Here is a 23,787-nt window from a genome sequence, read left to right as displayed (position 1 = left end):
GTCCTGTACACATTTTGTATGCATCGGTGTTTCCTTGGGGTCAATTTCACACCAGGCTGTTTTAGCTCTATAAAACATATGAGAAATATCAACATTTTACACACGTTTGCTCTAGTTCTTTTGGATGAAAACGAGGAACCATTTATAATCTTAAAAACAAACAAAAAAACTTCCCTCTGCTTGCAGGTCCTAACCTAACATAACCATACCTGTAGAAGTGTGAGAACCAGTCCAGTTCATATGACATTTAGGAGGAAACATGATTCCCACAAGAACTTTGACATATATGGGGGTTGAATGGGGGAGGTAATATTTTATTTAAAATGTTATTTACGTAGTCGACAACATAAAACAAGTTCCTAACATAAAAGTGGGTAATCATTTTCTGGAGGTTTAAGTTACTGGTGTCAAACTGAGCCCAATTGATAAAAAAATGTCAGTAAATTTGAAGGTATCGGGAGGGTTAATGTCACTGTAATGAGTAGGTTACCCCAGACAAACTGCAAAGGCCCCGGTAGGGACATTACTACAGTGCTCTTTTCGTTTGGGATGATCAACTTGTCGGGATAACAGGGGATCCGCTTTATCCCAGCGGTGAATTGGCTCTGTGACCAGTAGGGAGAGACAGTGAGATGGGCGGCTTTCGCCTAGTGGCCGTTTTTTCCTTTTTTCTTTGAGTGAGTGTGTGTTGGAGTGGATGGGAGGGAGCAGCAGCCTCAGTACCAGGCACTGCTGTCTCTCAGTACTGAGTGCAGACTCAGACTGGATAGGGAAGGAGGCTGCTACATGCTGCCGCCGCCGCCGCTTCTGCTGCTGCTGCCGCCTCCTTTGTCGTAACACAGGGACCTTTTCACCGCAACCAGACTTGAGCCAGACGGATATTTTATATCACGGATTCCGAGGGGGAAACTAAACAGCCACGGGTGTACCCATGTACTTATTACACGAGGGCAGGGGTCTGCTTCTGCTGGCGGTCTTGGCAGGACTGCAGGTAATGGTGTTTGAAAGCGGTTTCAAAGCGGAGTTACACCGGACAGTTAAGGTGCTTGTTGTGCTGTGGAGATGCTGCTGCCCGCTGGAGTTACGAGCCCGTCCGGCCATTAGCTTCCAACAAGCTGCACTTTAACGTTACACGCTAAACCGCTTTAGTATGCAGTTTGGAAAACAACCTTTTGCGATAACGAGTAACCCAAATTCACGATTTAAATTGGTGTTCGCAGCAGCTGGTCGGCTTTTGGTGATAGATATTTAATTGTATGTTCACGAGACGCCGTGTTTTACAAACTACCAGAAAGATGTTTTAAAATTCAGCGGTGTGTGTGTGTGTGTGTTTTCCAGTGTCGTACTTACCGTTAGCTTAATGAAAGAGTTGATTCCTGTGAAGCTTTATTGTTAAGTTGAGTGATTCAGGCCCGCGTTAACCTCGAAACGTTAGTCATTGGTTATATTTAAGCTAACGGTAGTTTAGGTTTGTTAATATTTATGTGTTGCTCAACGTGTGCCCTGTCTCCCGACTCCTCTCGGTGCCATTGTGAACGCTATTTAAAACAGTCACGAAAGTAGCCTAACCTTACTAAAAAAAATGCCTTAATGTTGGTTTAACGTCAGGTTACAAAAAACTAAAACGAACAATGCTGAGTTGACGGTTGTTGTCGAGCACTAAGGATGGGAATGGTTTCGGCTTTTGCACCACAATTATTATTATTATTATTATTATTATTATTATTATTTTATATGAATGCCCCTGGTTTGTTTTCCTGGCTGTGTACTTGGGTTAAATTGTGTAGCTATACAGGTTACAATTTACAAGTGCTCCATTCCTAGAGCAATGCGTTTAAATTGTGTTTCCTGAGCAGTTACCACAGGCAATAATTTTTGGGGGCAAACATTTGGCAATTCAAATAAATGAAATCTGGAGTTTATAAACACTTGTAATATGTTGACCGTGTTGAGAAATGTGCATTGTGGTGCCGTTGTGTTGTAACGTGCTTGAAAAGCAACTCCGTCCACCCCCCTCCCTCTCTAAGCATTTTCCATTTAAATTCCACTTCAGAATGGCAAGTGGCACGGATACCCACAATGCTCTTTTTCAGTGGGACTCCTCTCCTTTTTCATTCTTTTCAGGGAGCATGTAAAGAAATGGGGGGTGGGCCTCTGCTCTTAGAGCTAGGTTAATGCCAATGCTGTATGTTGGAGTAGACTTCCACATGTTTCTACTGAATCAGTGTATCTAGTCCGTATCTGCTTCACCGTAGATTTATGTGTTATCTACTGCTGAATTAAAAACGTTACGTTGCATATGTGGGTTTGAGATCTAATGCCCAGGTATTTTGATCTCTTGCTTTATTGATTCATCCTTTTTGGACACCAATCCCAATGATTCCCAGTGAATATATATATATATATATATATATATATATATATATATATATATATATATATATATATATATATATATTTATATATATATTTTTTTTTTTTCATTTTCTGTAATGCTCAGCGTATCCCCAATATGCTCATTTTAAACACATAATTTTTTCCTTCACAAACTGAAAAGGAAAAGAGCTCTTAAGACACCACACTGTTTTTTATGTTTGGTTGTTCCGGCATTAAAACACAAAAGGGTTCATTGCCACAAAAGTGGGAACTGTTGGCTTTTACTTTTTCTATTACCTTGTTCCTGTACTTCAAAGTGGAGTATTTGTCCAGAGTTGTGTAGTGATCACAGGGGCCGGCTGGGAGCATTGGCTATAGCCCTAGCCTGGGCCCAGGCCCCACCAGGAGACAAATGGAGCTTGTTCTTGCCTAGCCATGCTTTTTGGCTAATGCTTAACCCTTTTGGCCTCATTATCCTAATTGCGGTGCCTGCTATAAAAACAACAGATGCTTTAGTACAACTGTTGGGACTTCAGAACGTGACCAAGAGGTTGTGGAGATATTAGAGCGCATTTTTTAGGGTTGATTTATGACTCATTCTTGCCCCCCCCCCCCCTTCTCCCCACCACCTCAGATCACAGCAGAGGGCAGGGGCACCCCTCCATGCAGGCCGGGCTTCTCTGAAGATGTATACAAAGCAGTGGTACCAGATATTACAGAGAAAGGACAGCCCCTTTTCAACGGTGAGTGGGGAAATTCTCTTGGTGCTGTTCTTTGCTTGCATGCCTGTTCTGTGTGCGTTTTACCGAGTGTATGTGTGGGCACACACATGCGTATGTGTGGGTTTCACTCCATGTGTTACATTCAGGGGAGGATCGGAGCGAGCCTGACATATTTAAGCAATTAGCTCCGGTGTGGTAGTGTGGGATTACAAGTCATGTAGTTTGGCTTGTAAACCAACTCAAATCTGGTTTAACTTTATGTAGCTTCTGTCAGTTTTGCTTACTTAGTTCCTTCTTTTCCGAGAAGAGGAAAAAAAAAGCATAAGCAGATTGTTACTTAAATGCTAGATCGTATATTTTGTGTTGTTACTGCATTTTCTATTTTCCTGAGATGGATTTTCACTACTGGCTTTGTCATCAGAAGTTGGAAAACTGAAGTGAAATTTCACCCTTTGTCCATTTTATGAGACACTTCTCTTTGCAGTGAATCAAAATGAATCAAACACATAAATGCCCCTTTTTACGCAATTTTAATTAATCAAACAATCTAGTGAATATTATGTGCAATATGCAGGTGGATGGAATGATTATTGCTATAGTATATTATTAATGTACCTTTGCACTGCACTAGAAACAACAAACTTCTAGTATTTAAACAATATCCAGTGTATATGTCTATATATCTGTTAGGTTCTGCTACAAAAGAACGTTTTCAAGCCTGAAGGTTCCTTATCGAACCATCCTGGAACATGATCAGTTGCAATGTAGTTTTATACTTCTAATCCCACTCATTGGCAATAATTCTCCCTTACAGCAATTTAAGTACCTTACCCAATATTTTGTTAGAATAACAGGCCTTGTGTAGGAAATAAAGTGAGTGGGTTTTGATTTGTTTTATTTTTCCAACCTATAACCTGCTGCAAAACAAGAAAGCACGAAATAATGATTTTTTTTGCAATAAGCCATTACATTGCAGAAGGCATGACCAACACTGCCTCTTTGGAGTTTAATATTGGCAAAGTGAGGATGCAGCTACCGTGAAACGGTGCTAAGGCCTACAGACGGTAATAAAACTGGAATATATCACCAGTGTGCCATTAGAGAGGTTAGAGCCTTGAGGTCATTTGGACCAGAAAACATTCTCACTTGCGTTGGATTTCACAGTTTGTGCCTAAAACTCGCAGGCTGCCGTTGGTGTGAGTCAGTGAGATGGAGGGGGGAGGTAGCAATGACGAGAGAGGAAAGGAAGAGGTTGATGGAGAGGGGAAGAGGGATCTTAGAGGGGTGGGTAGAGCTTTCACTGGGCCTTACCTTGCGTACAAGCTTCTGTTTGATCCTATAGGTGATGGATTTCCCTCTCTGTTGGCTTGTGGATGAGCCGTGACCAGGGGTAATCAGGTTCCCTTTTGTTTGCCCCCCTCACTGCCTCCTCTCCTCTTTTCTGTGCCTCTCCCCTCCCCCAGCGAGTTGTTGCTCTGTGGAGGGTTCCTTGACAGAGAGGCACTCCTGTGTCATTGTAATGCAGCAGGGCTCAGCAGCGTGGGATGATGTTAATGAAACTCCATTCGCTAATGAAAAGTTCCTGTGGCATGTTTTGAAAGACAAAGCTCCCATGGTGTGTAGAGTCTGCCCCAAGTTTTTCAACTTTGCTTTCACCATGCTGATTTGGTATATTGTTTTTGACCAGAACCTGGTGTTTTTTTTTTCTCTGTAACCACATGTGGCAAGCTAATGCTTTATGCCACCATAGGGATTGGGTGAATCTTGCTTTAAGTCATTTTACTTAACATACCTGAGTTTCCATTCACACTACATCAGAACTAAAATTCTCTTGTTATGTAAAAAAACAAAAAACAAAAAAAAAAAAACAACAAAAAAAAAAACAATAACAACCAGTCAGCTAATTTAAATGTGTGCAGACTTGTACTCTCAGGCTGCAGGGTCGGGTGGTTTTCTTCTTTGAAACAGGATCTGTTTGGAATATCAGTGTAACACTATCAGTCCAGTGTATAGGGTGACAGTCATATGAGTCCATTGCTTTTGCTGTATTGCTGCTCAAGCTAGATATGAATGAGTAGGTGTGGGGGTGGGCTGTTGAATATCTCTGTCCATCTAATTGCAGGCCCTTCTTTGTTATTGATTAAGATAATACACATCCTGAGGTGTGTGAAACCCGGAAGTAGAAGCCATTCAGATGCAAACAGTTGACATTGTATGCCTTAAATTAAGCACATCCTGTGTATTTGATGATGACAGTTGTAGCCAGCACAGTTAACGCAGTTGTTTGATTGTAAGATTTAATCACATTCCCGGGGGCGCATATTCAGACTTAACTGTTAGCTGGCCAAGTGAATGCCCCATTGATTTTCAATAGAATTGTTAATGTGCATTTTTTTTTAAGTTGCTTGCCAGAGCAGCAGAGAGGAGAGCCAGGGAGGACAATTATTTATCTACGAGACCTCCTCTCCAATGATCCGTTAAAGGGAGGTTTCGCTCATTGTTTGCAGATGCAAAACCACATCGGGCTTTGGAGTCTTCCCATTGTCTGCCCTCTGGGGCCCATATGACCTTGCCTTAAAGATTGGAGTATTTGTTCAGGGCAGAGGAAAGACCAAACATGGTTATTCATTTCCACACAGTCACATGGTGGAATGTGGCTAAAGTTCCCCAAACATTTATCCAGTGTTTCTCTTAGGTTGTTCAGTTGCTTGGTAAGGTGACTCATTTTACTAAATTGTACTTCATTTTAGGTATAGTGTGGCTGCAGGCCATTTGCCCTAGGGTGTCTAATGGAATTGTGGTGGCTTTAGAGAGCTGACACACATTGTGCTATTTTTTGAGATGAGGCCTTTAAAGCAGGGTTGTAAAGTGAGTCAGCCTGAGCATTATTCAGCAGAGGCTTCCCTCTCCAAAACTGGGTTAATGAAAAGCCCAAAAGCCTAATTGAGCTTAATACACTCTTATGCTGCTATTCTGCCATCCCTACCCCCAACTATCTATCCTACTTTCATTTTTCTTTCTTCCACCCTAAAGCCGTCTGTTTTATTTCTTTTTTGGGGGGTGTGTGCTCTGGTGATGAAAGAAAAATATGTTTACAGGCTGCTTTAACCTTGGTTCAAATGATTTTTTTAATAGCTAGTATTTCAGGAAGGTCCAATGAGCTGGCTCCACAGACAAACTGGGAGAAGGATTCACAGTTGACCAGTTTCATAATGTGGATAAAACAATTAGTTTCAGTGTTAGCACTGACAACATTGAAAAGAAATTTAAAAGATTTTGCAGGAACAGACATCATAAGACTTTCAATTAATCTGTCATTAACTGTAATTACTTCCCTTTGCACCGTTTGATCCTTTAAAACAAACAACAATGTGTCCCTTTTGGCAAGAGAAACATTACGTGAGTGAAATCACACATTTTGTTTTACTAAGTCCTTTTGCATGTTGTTGTTCTGCTTCTCTGCGCTCTGTCACAGCTCTGATGGCCCTTGGTACAGCTGGGGCCAATCTCAGATGTGTTTGAGAGGCCCCTGTGTTTGGTCAGACGTGACCCTGTTCAACCCTCTCCTATAAACTGTGCCAAAGTACTCAGCAACAGACTCAACCATTTTTTACAGCTCCAGTATTAGAGATGAGGATGGTGGGGGTTTTCTGGCAAGCTCTAGACGAATGGAAGACTAGCCAAGAGGGTCCTGACCCTCACCAGGGAGGCCCCAAATGTATGGCACTTCTCAGCACATGTTGTCCTGACCTACGAAGTTGATCATCTATCATTGTGAACAACTGAGCTCAGCCAACTTCCAAACCTGTGTTATTTTTTCTTCTTTTTTTAAACCACATACAGGATCTCTTGTTTCTTGAAATATTCAGTAAAGACACATTTTCTATCTGTGAGGAATAGGTTGGCACACATTTTGATATTTCTTCTAGTGTTATAGTTAGTGTAGTTAGGGTTTCAGTGTTTCTTACAGTGGCACTGGTGAAGCCTGTGTGTGCTATACAAAGATTGTCTTTAAGGTGTGCAGTTGAGGTCTTTTTGTTTTAGGCATACGAGGTGAGCACTGATGTCTGTGCCATTGCTGAATAATTCAATAGTCAAACATGACTTCCTTAATATTCAAATCCCCGTTTAAGATGAGATCCATAAGCACGGAGGAGCCATCATACAGGCAGATGAGAAAAACGGAAAGCAGTAGGGCGCCAAGAAGTCCTTGCCTTTTTATATGATGGGGGCTGCTGCGTCTTTCACATTCTCTTATCTCTTTCTCATAGTTGGACATCAAGTGCAACCCTGTGACCGTGCGTCTCTGTTTGATGGGGTTCTAAATCCCTTTCTTCTTCATTTTTTTTAAGCCGAGGCAGCACTTCCACTGTAAACTTGTTTGTAAGACCAGTCCATTGCTCTCCCTCTCATCCCCTCTCTGTCTTTTTTTCTGCACATGGATCAATAAATCCAGGGTCTTTGTTTGGACTGATCAATATGTTGTAATGAAGGCTGTGCTCCAATTCCCAGCTAAAGCATCACTGGCGGGTTTGGGTTGAATTTGCTTTATTCTTTATTGTTATGAGCCCCTATAAATTTTCATTGCTCGTCACCATTGTTTTTCTGCAAACACCATGGCCTAGATAACTGCCACATATTGTACCTGCTGATTGGATCTTGGTGGTGTATGGTTTTGGAATGCAGCCTTTGATGTCATTTTGTCCTACAGTATTTACAAGAAGTAGTGGTTGAGTCCAGTGCTCGTGGTAGGGCCAGCAGCCATTTGTCACATTGTTATTGCTCCTTCTCAGCCCTAAGTCCATATCATAGCAATAAAATAATAATATTGTAAGCACATTAAAACAAGTGCACCCATCTGTGGCTAATTTGTGGGGGTGGCGATTGGTGCTTTTTAGGACCTACTGGGTGGTGTGGCAGGAGAGGACATATTTTATTTATATCTGACCTTTTTAGCCCGTGCTTCCTTATCAAACAGGTCGTCTGCATATCGTACCTCCACATTTGGAGGCAGACAGGGGCTTGTGAAATGCTTAAAAGCAGATAAGGTATTTTATAGAGAGCTGACATTGCCCGGCTGGCTTCTCAACACTTCGGCTCCTATCGCACATATCAGCCTCAAGTCCTGCCCCCCGCTATTGGCGCCCAAGAGTGTGTGTGACTCTGACATTGGGCAGTAGTTAAGGTGCCTCGCTTTTGTTCCTGTGAGTGTGTGTGGGTGTTTGTCCTTGGCATAAAATTAGCCTGTTCAACCCCAGACAGCTCCCAGTGGTTGTGGTGTGTAGGTGGAGGCGGAGGAGGGGATTCCTTCAACGGAGGCTTCTTTAAACCCCAGCTGTTGGTAAAGACTATGCGTCCCAGACCATCGCTGTCAACACTAAATTTTACATTCAGATGGATAGTGAGCACTCAGACACTGCTTTATAATCTGATTGTAAATGGTTAAATGTAGATAATTTTTGTTTCTCACAGGGTTGCATATAAGTGTATTTCCCAATGAATATTTCATAGGTAATAATCTGTAGGGACCAGATACAGAGTTGAAACAAAGGCCTTTTATTGTATTGCTGCCTCACCCAGTCATGTGAAGGTTAGGAGGTTTTATAGGTTATTTAGTTCCAGATCACACCTGGGCCCTCCAGCCTTGACGTGCTATGGCTAAGATTTTGAAATTGATGTGTGTGCTTCAATCATTGAGACTGTCAAAAGGGAAAAGATTAATTTCTTTTTCTAAAACAATCCTTTCTTATAAGCTCTTGGTCATGACACGAGAGGGGGGCTGGAATTATTCTTGGTGACTGCGGTGTGGTCTGCCTGCCACTCGGCTTCAGATATGAGTTTTATATATCATCAAAAACATCCGGAAAGTGCATAACATGACCTCACTGTGTAATGAGGTCGTGTATAAATAGCAGTATTGACCTGACTTTCCGCATATATGCCTCCATATAACTAGGCTAGTGTTATTTTTCACCAGAGAAACACCAGAACCAGTGTGGAAAAGAAAATGCAAGCTAGCACTTAACAATAGATCAACACTGTCGAGTAAATTGTTTATTTTTCTAAAGAACTGATTTTTGGATTTCAGAATTCTTATCCTCTGTGGGGCAGCCTCTTTGGCCAGCAGAGTGAACAACTCTGTATCTCTTCTACCAATCCCAGCTCTAAAAAGAGAGCCCTGCTTGCAGTGTTGCCCCAGCAGTTTATTGAGCAATGCTGAAACCCCTTTTCAATATTGTCAGACTCTGATTTGCTTTCTCTCTGCTGTGCTTGTTTTTCTCATTATGTTAAGCTAGTGGGTATAGAGAGCCCAGCCCTCACGTTTTCCATTGCATTTCTCTCTGACACATTGCCAAACATGTAAAGGGGGGGAAAAAGCCACTCCCAGTCTCTACTATTTTTCTCTCTAGTTTGATTCTTTGGCCATGAGGAAATATATTTAACTTCAACTTTGGTGTTTTTAGACAACAGTGTGGTCTTTGGCTGCCTAATCCACACTGATATGTCTTGGTTTTAAAATGCATAACTTTTGCTACATTTGCACATTTTGCTATATTTGCCATATTGAAAACCCCTAACACGGAGACTTTTGGATACACAGCTGTATATTAGTTTGAATACTCCAGTCTTTCGCAGTCATGTGGACGGGCAGATACAGATGCGTTTTAATATGATGACGCACATTGACAAAGTACGACAAGCCAAAACATAGACCAGTAGGTACCTTTTACAGGACCATTTCTGATTTCATCCGTGTATGGTTACCCCTTTCCCATCATTATAGCTTCCTCCTGCAATGGATAATGCTCTCATCTCCTTAGCTTTCACGTGCTCTGAGTTTCACCATTCGATGTTTATAAACATTGCAAGTCCCCCACCTTTGCTTTTGCTGAGTAGTTCAGTGTCCCTGTCAACTCTCACAATGGTCTGACCTAGACCGTGTCTACGGTAGCATTGGGAGTGTTGCTGGTTAGCCATGTTTCAATGAGACATAGTAGACTAAAGTCCCATAGGTCCTCTGATTTCTAACCAGATCCGCTTGTTTGTCAGACTTGTTGGCCAGCAAGTTCACATTCCACATCACCACCAAGGGAATAGATGGTTTATATCTCATTTCTCCAATAGCCTAGCCTTCAGCTTAGAGCCGGTGTTTGGGTCGGCATGCCAGGTACCCAACAATATGCTTCCTGTTTAAACTGGTATGTGCATGCCCAGTATACATGAATGGCCTTTTTTTTTTTTTTTTAATGCATTTTTAGTTCTGTTAATATAGACAGATATTGTTTCTGATGTGGTGCTAAAACACTGATGTAAACACAGATCACATAGATTTAAATTTTAAAATGCTGTTTTAAAACAAAGTTGCATCACTGTGGATGCAATGTAAGTTCTGGATTCAGCAGCAGTACCTGTCTCATATAACTGTGAACAGGAAATAGTGAGCAGAGGCAGAGTGGTGTCCTCTTTGTCTGCAGGGTCAAGTAGAGAAATTAATGCTAAAATGAATATATTAATGAGATAATTAGAGCAAATGTGGAGAATATTTCAGTGAAACAGAACTAGCCCTGTGTTTAGCCTTGTGCATGTACAGCGCAGTGTTTTAAACCCCATGCTGTGCTCAAGAGGCTGCATGAATTGGCAAGCCATTATTTCCTTGACAACAAAAGAGAAATTTGAGGCAGGGATACATTAATTGACCCAGATACTGTAACCATATTCACAAAGGCCAATATCCTGCCTGGGAAGAGACAGCTACCTCCTGCAGGCCATGGCAACTATTGTGTTCTGGCAGAGGCTTCAATTTCAACGCACCAGCACTTCTCTGGATGCTAGCCTGTGATGACTCGCTAGGTCGTATCCCGTGACATCCTTTATGCATCCTTCCTTCATCCACCCCACTGTCCCCCCGCCACTCCCTTCTTCTCCTCCCCCCTGCCATGCAGGAGCCTGAAGATGGAGGAGCTCCTTGGCCTCCATTCAGTGACTGATGTGGCTTAATTGAATAATGCATGGACAGTATGGAAGCATTTAGTCCTACATTCTGCATGCCCAAACAACCCAGTTTGTTTCTTGAGGTAACTCTATGACTTCAGTTATAAGGGTGAAGCACTGTTTTAGTGGTGTTGGTAATATTTGTGATAGATGGCCCTTAACTGTTTTGTGGAACTGGTGTTTATGATATTTCCCTGTGGCATGTTTTTTTTTTTTTTTTTTTTTTTTTTTTTTTTTTTTTTTTTTTTTTTATAACCAAAACATTCTTTGTGTGTCTGGGAGAAAGAAAAAGGATATGAGTACCTGTGTAACATCCTCTGTCAATTGATCATATCATTCTGTGCCCCGGTGAGGTGACATTTATTGGTATTTGTTATCATGTCTTTGGGGAAAAAAGTAGTTTGATTTATGTTCAATTAGCTCCTTAATTTAATCTTGTGGTTGGGAACATCACCTCCTAGCACCCACCCAAACTGTTTGCTCATCAGATGAGCGTATGTTGCCAGTCATATTACTTGTCTCACTCCAAGTGATCTACTGTTACCCGGCCTTGCTGACACCAGTAACTGCCATTACAACACAGATATTATGATTGACCTGCAGAGATTTCTAGTTTCCATTTCAGCGTACGTTATGGCGGTGAGCAACATATCGCTCTGCGGCTTGCGTTGTCTGGGTTTATATTATCTCTCTCTCCCTCTGTCGATATTTACTGAAGCATTAAAGAGCGTGCAGCATGTCGCCACTTTATTTCCTGTAGCACTGCCTGCTCAGCAGGGGAGGGGGTGGAGGGGGGCTAGAGGGTTACTGGAGGGTATAAGTACTGGTACAAGTCGAAGGTCTGTTTAATGCTCCATGCATGTTGACTCTGGCATGCATAAAATAATTTGAGTGTTCTTTATGCACCAATGAGGGGCTGAGAGGAAGGCACATTCCAAAAATAGGTAAAGTGTGATTTGGAGACTGATTACTGTATATGCATGTCTCATGTAAATTTTCAACACAATGAACAAAATGCTTTTGTTGATATAGGATGAGATCATCCAGAAATTGTATTATCAGCTGCTTCTATGAAATTGCATATGTTTATTAAGTGAATTATAAAGTGAGTTAATATTTTGCTGTTATAACTGTGCAAAACATTAACTCACACTTCCCACACTTCTGACATGATTATTTTATCTCAAACACTATGCACACTCTGTAATTTCCCAACAGTAACACAGGTAATCCTAACCCTTTCCAGGTGCTTTCCAGCACCTCCCCACCCTCCATCTTAGTCCACCAGAGAGCAATACACTCAATCTTATATAGATTCTGTGTCAGCCCTTCACTGTCACACTAAGTGTTCTAAGCACTGTGACCTTTGTAGAAGATAAGCTTCCTACGGCTGACTTGAAGAGTTTGGAATAACGGCCTCAACCAATAATTTATGGCATTGCTAACCATATGAGGGCTATGAGCCAAGGTTATTGACCTTTCACGGCTGTCACCAGTGATAGAGGGAGTAAGGCCCAAGAGGAAAATGAATTGGGCTTATTAAGAAGCAGGGCTTTGAATCAAACCTAGAGGCGCAACTTTACTCTCCAATTTTCCCTTTCAGTGGATATTTAAATCATTACTTCTTTACACTGTTTGACCAATTGTCTTCTGCCGAAATAGAAATTGAAGGCACATACAGCAGGAGTTGTGCTGAATCACAATGCTCCGGTGCATGTGCTGTGTCTGTGAGAGATCAGCGTGCAATGCGTGAACTGATTGAAGGATTAACACTTGCAGCACAAACACATTACAGCAGCTCATCTTGATCTGAGGTCATCATTATCAGATGAGGGATTTTGTGGATTCTAAATCAGTGATCAAAGTCTTTATGCAAAGGGGATTTACACTGCTAGAGTGGCTTTACAGTTTTATTTCAATCAAAAGTCTTTTTTATCTTCCATGGGTCCTCAGTTGGGATTGATTTGTACATTTGTAGCTGGGGGACAAGGGAAGAAAGCTGAGACAGACCAGAACATCTGAATAAAATGAAGTATGTCAAGAATGTTGTGTGGACTGTGGAGCAACAGAGCCACAGATAGAGGAGATTGACCGCATGTTATTTCACCCCCATCCTCCCTCAAAGCTCCCAGTCTGTAAAACCTGGTGGGAGGCAAGAGAGGCATGCATTTATATTGGATCAACATGCTACGATTTTATTTTTCCAAATTCACCACTTGTGTTTATAATCACACTCTGTCCCCAATGGAGTTCAACTAAAATCATTTTTATTGACTCTGGAAAAGCTTATCTGGGCCTGATGCATTGTTAAAAGTGTGCGTATCTAGGACCACTATCACATCCCGGTGGAAATAAGCAATAGATGAAGAAAAACAGAGCTGGTGCTATGCCATATCTGTGTGTTTGTTATTAGAGCCTGTCCCCGGTGAGGTCCAATTTAAAGGACATTTTTAATAATGTAGCGGAAGCTTAGGCTGTTCCTTTGTTCAGTGATTCATGCATACTTCAGATATTACAAGTGGGCTTAGCTATAGCCTCATTTATAGAGCACAAGCAGAGAAAGATTCACTGATGGTGGCTCACCCGTCCTCTGTGGTATTCATTTAGATTAGCTTGTTGAATTTTTCAAGTGTTTGTTTATTTGCCACCGGATAGCCAAAGGATGAGATAAAATGACTAATGTTCCAGTTTTTTTGTGTCTCTGAGTGTGCTATGTGTATATGTGAGACATGCCTATGTGTTGAGGTGAGATATTTATGATTGTGTGTCTGCATAGGTAGACTACTCATTTAAAATGTACATACAGAACTGAAAAGTAATATCTTAGCAGAAGTATGTGTGGGGAGGAGGTCTATTTTGGACCTCAAAAGCTCCATATCACAGAGCTCATTCCTCTAGCCAGGACTGTGGACAAGTGGGTGCCAGCTGATGGGGTAACATAGTCTTTGATAAATCTCTTCTCCTACCCTTTATATGTTGTGGGTGACTGGCCAAGAATATAAACCATCTGGTTGACATGTATATTTAGTTTGGTCCAGACTGTTTCTTCAGAGCAGACCCCCATCCCAACACACACACACACACACACACACAGGAGGAGAGAGAGCTTGTTCTTTAAAGTGAACCATATTGGTAATAGTGGAAAGACAACTATGTGAACCAATGTGAATGTGAACTACTCGTTGTCTCTGTGTGTCCTACCAAGAATGTGTTGTCTAGGAAGGGTGAGGTCCGAATGACACAAACAAGGCATTGTGTTGGTTTATTCTGTATCGGGTGACAGTGGGCAGCACTGGCCTTGGCTTTTTTATGCATCTGTTGAATGATTAATTGTTTGAAAAGAAATTTGATTAATGTGATTTAAGCACTGAAAAATGCTGCATTTCAATTGTGTTTCTCGTTGAGTGCCTAGGATAGTTGATCACACTTTAATGCCTCTTGGAAGAAACTATTGACTTTTTGTATTTTTCCCACATTCAGGAAACAGTCTCCTGCACAAAAACGATGTAGGCCCATACTGATTTATAGAGGAGATCTGTGGTTTTACAATGATAAAGACCTGATGAATACAAGATGAAGCAAATAAAAATCTGCTTTTTTGTTTGATATTTTAGACTAGTTATTAACATGCAAGCATGCAAGTCCTGCTTCTTTGTCATGCCTGCAGCTGTGCACACTACCCATGATTCATAGTGTTGAATCATACAAAGGGCTGCAGTACCACAGAGCTGGTACTAAAGTAGAATTGCCTAAATGAATAACCTGAGTCCCACGACTGGAAAAGCATTCCATGATGACAATGATTTGTCCACACCCACCTGTCAAACACTACTGGAATCAGTATAATTTCACAGACACACCGTGGCCGTTGCTGCTTTAAATTATAGACATAATGGGAAACTAGAACTCCAGAAGCCCTCTGAAGAGGCCTGTTGGAGATATTAAATGTATGGCTTGTGCAGTATTAGGTGGCGGGCACTGTCGACAGCTGGAGCAAAATTCCATGCAACCTGGCCACAGCTGATGCAGTGTCTAACCTCTTGTCAGCCCACCCCCTCCAATCCCAGCCTCTGATTATCCCTGGCCTTTATTTATTGGTCCGTCTGCAGCATGCTTGGAAAATGTGATTGCACCACCATCGATTTGTGTCTGTTTGAAATAAGGTGGTCCAGACACTGGGCACACGCATAAGTGGGAGTTTTTCTTCTCCTTCCATCCCTCTCTCCCTCTTCCTTTCTCTTTCCATTTCCTTCTCTATCTCACTTGCTCTCCCACTCTTTGCAAATCCACCCTTGGCGTACCATACAGGCGAGGCGATGGTTCCTTAGCCGCTTATCATGCCTTGCACCAGACCACCAAGGGGTCTAAGCGTGTGTATGCAGGCAGCTGTGCACCACTGTTTAACTCCATTCTGTGTGGGATAAGTGGGGATTGGCATGTACTCTGCCTGTCAGAGTGGGTTTCATCTGCTCAAAAATGCGACAGCTGGGCAGAGCTTTTGCGCTCCTCCCATATGAGAAAGACAGACAGAAAGGAGAGAGAGAGAGAGAGGGGGGACCATAAAGAGAGGGGTTGCCACAGCTTCCTGACTTTGGCTTGGAGCAAAGCAAATGTTGGCACATGTGTTATGAGTTAGCGCCGACATAACTGTTTTAAGAGTGGCCTAACACATTAAAGATGTGTGGCTGGCTCCTCCACTTTTTTTCTTTACTCTCTATGCTGTAAACATTGAACAGTAATAGGAGGAAGGGCATAAGAAGAGTAATTTATGTGCGGAGGAGAAGTCTGAGATGAGCCCTCCCTCAGGGATTAATGGGAGTCTCTGTCTCTGTTCACAGGAAATATGAAAGGCCCTTTGTTGGTAGAGGGCTTGCTGCTGCCAGCAAATAACTACCCCCTGTCATATCGAAATCCCCCAACCTCTAAATTCATTGCCTCCACTGCTGCTCATCCTTCAACCTTATTTTGTCCCTAAGCCTGTGTGTTTTCTGTCAAAGTCGCTCATTTATGATTCTACGCTATGCCTGCTGTACGGTGGCCCAGGAGACACTAGCTCGTTGTTAGTATTCACTGACACTTCTGGAGATCCGGCCACTGAGCGAGCAGAGGGAAGACTGGGTGAAATAGCAGCACGCAGGTGGTGATTCATACTCTCACCTGTGATGCCGTGTTTGGTCATTTCTGTCTGCTGTTTTCTGTCTGATCCATTTACTATCTGTTACTGGTATACCATGCAGTGAACAGCCAGTTTTTTATGGCCAGTGACCAGTGTCCACGCTGGTGGTAAGGGTTTATTTTTGTTGTTAGTGATGTGTGTGGGTGTTGGTGGTGGCTACACATACCTTCCAGGACCAGGCTAGATAAAGAATGGCCTATCAGTGTCAGGAAATGACTGTTTGGCACTACACTGGCAGTGTGTCTTTCATCAGGTCACACCTAGGTCTCCTCACACCTGCAGCTCAGAGCAGAGGGGTGAAAGGCTGTTGGTAGGTGTTAATTGCTAAAAGGACACCTGTTAAAGTGACTCTTACAGAAAACAGGCATTATTTTTTTCCCTCTCCTTTCTTTTGTGTTAATATTTCTCTCCTCCAGAAAATGTTTTTTATACATTATTTTTATTTTTGCATGTCCTGACTTAAATAAGAGGAATAAACTGTCAGATTGAATTGTTTTGTTCTTCGCTGCCTGCCTTGCATTGGAATTTGCTCTGTGCTCAGCCTGTTAAGCACTTCAATACAGTACACAGATTAACGTGTTTATACAAAAATCCTCTTTTCAGTGGCTCTGAGCGTGCTAACACTCCTGAAAACAGTTCCTTTCTTTCCCTTACTGTGTCCGGCTTCTCCATTCAGCATGGGAGCTCCAGAAATTCTTATTTACTTGTCACATTGTTAGGAAGAAAAAAAAACTTTACTGGAACACTTCTTTAACACCTTAAAATGTAGAAGCCAACTGTGGAAAAACCAAGCAGAAAAGTGGATTATGAAACTGGATTGCATAAATTTGAATGATTGCGTAGGAAATAGCTCTTGAATACTTTTTTAAAACATACACCAGTTCTACCTTAAAAAAAAATCTGTGTAAGATAAAGAATTGTTTGAGTTGTTTGTGTTATCCTTGATGGTTTAAGCTCTGCTCACCTCTCTAGCCTCAAGGAGTTCCACAGAGAAAGCAGGGAATCTATTGGCTCCATATTGACTTCCTCAGGGCATCTCCAATGGATTTGACATGGATAACACTGTTGTGTTTGTAACAAAAGGGGGAGGGGACTTAATAAAGGCAGGAGACCCCCAGTTGGAAAAAAAAGGGAGGAAAAATGAAAAGAAGAGAGAACTTAAATGAAGAGGGCTCAACTTGGCAAAAGCCATGGGTTGTCAAGGGCAACCAAAAGGCCCTAGTATGTAACTTGCTCCTCTCTCACAGTCCTGCGAGAAACCTTGACTGCAGGCGTATATCAGACTGAATACGAACCAGACACTGAAAGGCTTAAACAAAAGACAGCATGCATGCAAACATTTGGATCCTGTTCCTGCTTTATACATGATTTATAATTAAGTTTGTCCAGGCCGTGCCTTGAGTGTAGATGGAGTAGTGCTATAATGAGCTTCATAATTTTATGTTATTCTATGCTTTAATTGTAATAGTGAGGAAGCCATTCATTTGTTTAATTTACTAGACTGGGAGTTGATGGCTGGGCTGGCATGGTAGGGGGGAGTTTAATGGCCATCCTCTGGAAAGGATAAGGCTTATTAGGTCTGATGGGCCTCCTGTCTCATATAACCTAATGTGGCCATGATAGACGGAGGATTCTGGGTTTGGATACATTGGAACTGTAAATCAAAGCATATTCCCTGGCCCTGGAGTTTGTAATTGCCCATTAAGGGCATGTTTGTAGATGGAGGGGCCAGATGTCCCTGATGTGGCTGAGGGTCCACCGTGGGCTGTGAAGCAGAATGCAGTTAAAGGGAGGAGCATAGGCTGGACACTGTCCCTCATTAAAGTGACCTGGGCTCTGCTAGCAGGCCCATAAAAGCCCTTTAATGTTCTTACCAGAGAAGCTCCACAGTTTGCCCACAATTCCACAGCTGTAAAAAAAGGGGACTGAATTCCCTAAGAATCCATTGCTGTCATAACCCTCAGCACCAGCTGTCTATCCATGTTTAAATCTAACTCTTGAGCATTGTTCCCTCCTATTTTGGTGTGCACCATATGTAACATTGATCTTAAAGGTTTGCTCCCTCTGGTCTACTCCAGGGTTTCTTCCAAAGAAGACCTCAGGATGATTGAGTGGGACATATGCAGGGACAACATCAAAGATTCTAGTATTTGGTGTAATATCACATAGCCCCTAGTGATATTATCATGATTGATTTATGATGCAAGCGGGGTTTATCGTGTTACCACTCCCTTCATTTCTTTCCCTTACTCTCTCTAACATACACAGTAAATACAAATGTGTTTTTGGATTTATGCAATTATTTGTCATGAAGTGTTGATCTAGTTTACTCCAGCCACAGTGTTAGGGATAGTGTGTCAGATAGTGTCAAATATGCATGGCAGCACCCGTCCCTCTGTGAACACCCTATCTCTTGTTTGTGTTTGGGCCCTAAACCCCATGCACAGCTGCCGCGGGGGCATGTCTGGGGTTTGCTGTAATGGTGATGACCTCCTAATGTGGATTCCAGTGAGGCAGAAAGGCAAATGTTTGTGGTTCCAGGTCCTCCTGGTATCCTGGGTCGCTACAGCTGTCATGTTATCTCCTTCCTGCCCAGACCCTCTAGCTCAGAGTGCAACACAATATCTACTAGCATCCCAGCTGCGGACACTCTGAGATATCGGGTAATATTCTGACAGAAGGCTGCATACTTAATTGTAAGGCTTCCGGCACAATAGTCCTCTTTGAGGCTCAAGTCCCAACCGGAAAACAACAACTGTAAATTTCATGGAAGGAATCTGATTTAATGCCCTCGTAATGCCATGCTCTCCTGGTGGTGCTGCATGAACTTTGAATGAACCACACATATTTAGACGATTTATGCTTAGAATTCTGTTCAGGGTAAAAGGTGTGCTCTCTGCTTAGCTACGCTTGGTTACTGTGCAAAAATGCTTCCTTCAACCATGCCTCTGAGTTCATTGTTTTCTTTCTTTTGTGGAATGTTATGGCCTTCTTTGTTTGCAGGCCATAATGAGCGCCAGTGGAAATCTTATTTACACTAGCTGGGTTAAGGGGTTTTGGCCAGTGCAGTGGAAAGTGTCCCCCCTTGGCCAGTCAGCAGGGATCACACTGAGCTCTGTGTCTGATGGATGGGTCTTTTTAATGTGACAACTGAAAGAAGCCCCATGGATTCCCCCTGGACCAGGACACTACAAAACAGCTACTAGCAGAGCTTTGCTTTTTCCCTTCCTCTCACTCTTTGTTTCAGGAGGCAATTTTTTTACTGTCTTATTTTCCCTCTGTTCTTGCATAGCTCTCCTCCCTCTTACTCTTGGTTGAAAACTGATATGCAAAAGACTGCTTCAGGTTACAGTGCAGGCTGGAAGATGCTTTTCAAAAGGTAAACCTAGTGAATAACAGGATATTGCAGAGGTGTGGGTAGGGATGGAGGAACACATACGCGAGGGAAGAGCTACTCTCCCCTGGTGGCTAAGCTAAAGGCATTCAACTACTGCCCATTGTGAGTCCTCACTCAAAGGGATTTTTGATGGAGATGATCTTTGACCCCTATACGCCCACATTATGTAGAGCAGTGTGCAAAGGAGATGATACAATCACTTTCCTACACACAGAGTTTATTTTGAGTGTGTGCACGCTTACATGTGTGTTCATAATGTTTCAGTTTGAGCATTTGCCTCCCTTGCGCTCTCTCTCTCTCTCTCTCTCTCTCTCCTGAGCTATCTTCTTCTGTCACGCCTCTTTAGCCTCTCTGTGTGTATGAAAATATGTGTATGTGTTTGTGTGTTTACGGTTACCATATCAGGACCCTGAGGCATCTAAACAGCATAGTGTTCCTGGAGTAACACCAGTGGACTTGTCATGTAACTGAGCTTCCTCCCCGTGTTGTTTTGGCATTGGTCAAGAGGGTAACCAGATCCACATCCCAAAAGCTGTTATTGTCCTAGTACATAAAGGATGGGGGGGACCTGTAACACAAGATGGGGCAACGTGTTGAGGTTCACAGACAACGCCCTTTCCCAGCTAGTATCCCCTACTGACCGTTGCTGGTCTGAGTCTCCACTGAGCAACTCAATAGCCTTGAACTGCTGCCATGAACGCAAGTTAACATTCATTTGCCATTTTGCTCCCTTCTCTTTAAACAAAGCCTGAAAACATATGTCTGGCCCTCCCTTTGTGTGCAGGTGTAATGAATATGAGAGTGCTCTATTTAACACCTCAGTAATGGAAGGCGCACAGGTGGACTTAATGGCTCTTGGTGTTCAGTTGTCTTTTGTGCACCTTCTCATCTCCTTTTGTGTTGTGTTGGTTTTTACGTGGTACATTAAGATACTTTTTAAATGAAAAATGTATAGTTTTATAGAAACTAATGTCCTTCAAAATCGGGAAACCTTCCTTAACCTTTATTTAAGCATGATTGGCAGCTTTTGGTTATTGCATTGGTCTGCATGCTCACATGTAGAAGGCTGAGTTTATTTGTTCCCTTTATAAGATTGTGCCACCACTATAAAGGTTGTATGAGCACAATAGTTACCTATACAGCTAAAAATGGGCTGTTTCTGTACCTGATTTAAACCACTTTGATGTTTTGAAAATTGCCCAGATGTTCCAGCAGCATCATGTAGTCATAGTCTTGGTTTTCAAATGTAAAGTACTGTGCAGGTATAGAGAATGTCATTTTCAAACATTAATTTGATATTTGCCTGAAGGCACTGCAGACAGTCCATTTCCATTGCTGTCTGTTTTTGAATTCTGTGGCCACATGACAAAATAACATTGTCAATATTCATATCAGTATTTTAAGAGGAATGATGTGATGTGCTTTTCTGTTTATTTAATCAGCACAAGCTTTACACATATGTGGGACCTTTCATGTGTTTTCAAAACTCAGTGTGACTCTGGCGCACGTGATTCAAACCATCTGTTGAAGGGGATTGAAAGGGTACTGCAGCATCAACAGACAAGGTTTGGCCTGCATTCTGTGACCTCATTGCACTGTATGCCATATTTTGCAAATACCCTTTGCTAACTTTGCCAAAGCCCCACCTCTGGTAACTAATTCTGTGCCCTCGAACTCCAAGTCACATGCTGATGGCTAACCTTCAAAAATGATCAGTGTCATATTTGCCCGAGAATACAACTGCAGGCTGTGAATCAGACAGTGTTGCACAATTTAGGGTTTCAGAGGCAATATGCTAACATCATAGAATTGGTAAGGTTAGACAACATCAACTGAATGTGTTATTTATGAGTGCCATGTCTGTGTTTTAGAGGAACATCTCTTCAATGCTGCCATATAGAGTTAGTGTGAGAAATACAGTCTGCAGTGGCTGTGAGGTGGCCATGGACAGTGAGTTACAGCCTCACTGCCCTCAGAGCTGAAGATTAGCAGTTCTAACACACTGGGATATTAAAGTTTGTTTTACTGCACCATCAACAGCCATGCAGGGCTATAGGCATGTGTTATTGAATTCATATAATATGAGTTATTAGGCCGTACATCTTGGGCCATGTATATTGCTTGATCTGTCCGAGGTGGTCCTAGAGGAAATAGAGTAGCGGAGGAGATCATATTGGTTAATAAGCAGCTGCATCATGCCTTGTGCACAGAAGATATTAACAGAAGGGAAAAAAAGTTATTTTGTTATCATGCATGGATAACTTGTCTGAATTCCTACATGCATCTGAGCACATTCACATACTTGGTCTAGATAAACCCTGCTCAACACAAAAAATTAAAATTACATTTATCAGACAATAAAAACAATGAGCTTGGGCCAGTAAAATGTACAAGTTCAGCACCCATGGCAGTGAATCAGATATGTGTGTATAACTGTAGAGCTAAGTGCCCTGAGCCAGCCTGAGAGGAGGCAGCTGATCAGCAATTTAAGCCACAGTCTAAGCAATGCAGACCTCCCATCATTCCTGTTCGCCTGTTCACGTGCTGTAAAGAATAGGATCAATCCCAGTCTCCAGAATTGCTATTCTTATACCTGGAGGCCTAGCAGGGGAGTTTGGAAGAAAATGGGACGCCACCTGGCACAATTTAATCCTCCAACTATTTCCTGCGTATGTTATAGATGCCTGCCGGCCAGCCACTGCCAACTTTAGACTACAGCTTTACCTCAAAAATGAAAAACAGACTCAGTATCCATCAAAACTGAAAGCACATTTTGGTATTCAGATTTGTTGGAGGTTCCTAATGTTAGTAATTGAACTGCAGTACAGGAAAAACTTAACACTGTAACAAGATCCTTCTCTTACCTACATTACAATTTATTGTGGGATTAATTCAGAATTGGCATTTGTCAGTACTCAAACAATGTGTTAAGGGGGAAAGCAATAGAAATGTGGTGAATATCAGGAATCTTGAGTTGGGTGGTGGATTAGGGTGGTTTGATGTGTAATCACTCCTTATGTGTGAGCTGTTCAAAGGGGGATAGAAAGGCTTTTCAGTAAACACAGAGCAGCTGTAATGGCAGTGGGATGTCTTCCTGGTGAATCTTGCCTCTGTTGGCATAACATGCTGTGAACCTGCATCTTTGTTTGCCTGAGAGGTACCGTTGAAGCAGAATGACAGGACTGTGCCGACCAAACATAGCACCCTTCTCTCTCTCCCTTCCTCTCTCTCTCTCTCTCTCGCTCTCTCTCTCTCTCTCTCCGCCCCCCCTCTCTCTCTTAGGGTCTGTTCGGGTGGTGACTCAGGTGGAGGCATCATGCTTGCTTGCATTCTTGAAGTCTGACAGCCCAGCAGCTGGGTAAATGCACTGTCAGGCCTGGCCTGAAAGCATTGTATAATTGCAGAACAATTACCCTGCTTAATGACAGATTAGGCTGCTCTGGTGACCTTTCAAAGCAAGAGATTCTGCAACAGGGAAAAATGGAAACAGCAGTAACTCTCTGTCATGTTAAACATTATTTTTTTATTTTGGATCATGATAAGAACACTTTTGATTGTTTCCTTGGGACACACTGAAGGCCAGCAGTTGTCTATAACCATTCACATATACATCAGCCCCAAGCAAGTACATCCTGACTTGTTTGTGCCACCATTGTGGATGTTACTGTGACCCTGTTGAGCGTCGCTATCACTGAGAAGAGACAGACTATTCCCACGAGACCTAGCGTTAAAAACCCAAGGTCTGGAAACATTTCCGCAGGCAGCCCGTCCAAGTGGAGACAGATTTGTACATGGCCATGCTTGTGGTTTGGTGTTTTAGCTCAAGACAAACTGAGGACAGATGTGTTTGGAGTCATTTTCCACTTTTTTCACTCCCCTCCTTTCCCCTGATCCTCCCTTCCCTCCCTCCTCCTTCCAGTTCCCCTAATCTGGGACTCATTGTGTCTGTAATAAAGCACAGCTGCGCAGATCCTTCTCTGAACCCACTCTGTTCAGCTGATTACATGGGGTAAGAGGGCTCTCCTCTCACAGAACCCAGTCATACAGTCATGCTCCTGCACGGTGATGCCCTGCTATTCTCTTACCCATGATGCTACATGTGAGAGGAGAGACCTGTTTTTGCC

General features: G+C 42.5%; 1 protein-coding gene across 1 annotated transcript in view; it reads left to right on the top strand.

The window, feature by feature from the left end:
• Positions 1 to 688: 688 nt before the first annotated feature.
• The window catches only part of cdh2 (cadherin 2, type 1, N-cadherin (neuronal)), a 60,336-nt gene continuing 37,237 nt past the window's right edge, over positions 689 to 23,787 (top strand). The window contains exons 1-2 of the mRNA XM_030074469.1: positions 689 to 991; positions 3,011 to 3,119. Of these exons, the coding sequence (XP_029930329.1) occupies positions 932 to 991; positions 3,011 to 3,119 (169 nt within the window). The 5' untranslated portion in view covers positions 689 to 931. The remainder of the gene's footprint in view (positions 992 to 3,010; positions 3,120 to 23,787) is intronic.

The sequence above is a fragment of the Myripristis murdjan genome, chromosome 17, assembly GCF_902150065.1.
Source record: "Myripristis murdjan chromosome 17, fMyrMur1.1, whole genome shotgun sequence".
Classification (NCBI taxonomy): Eukaryota; Metazoa; Chordata; class Actinopteri; order Holocentriformes; family Holocentridae; genus Myripristis; species Myripristis murdjan.
The sequence above is the reverse complement of the archived record's forward strand: the minus strand, read 5'-3'. Positions and strand labels throughout refer to the sequence as shown.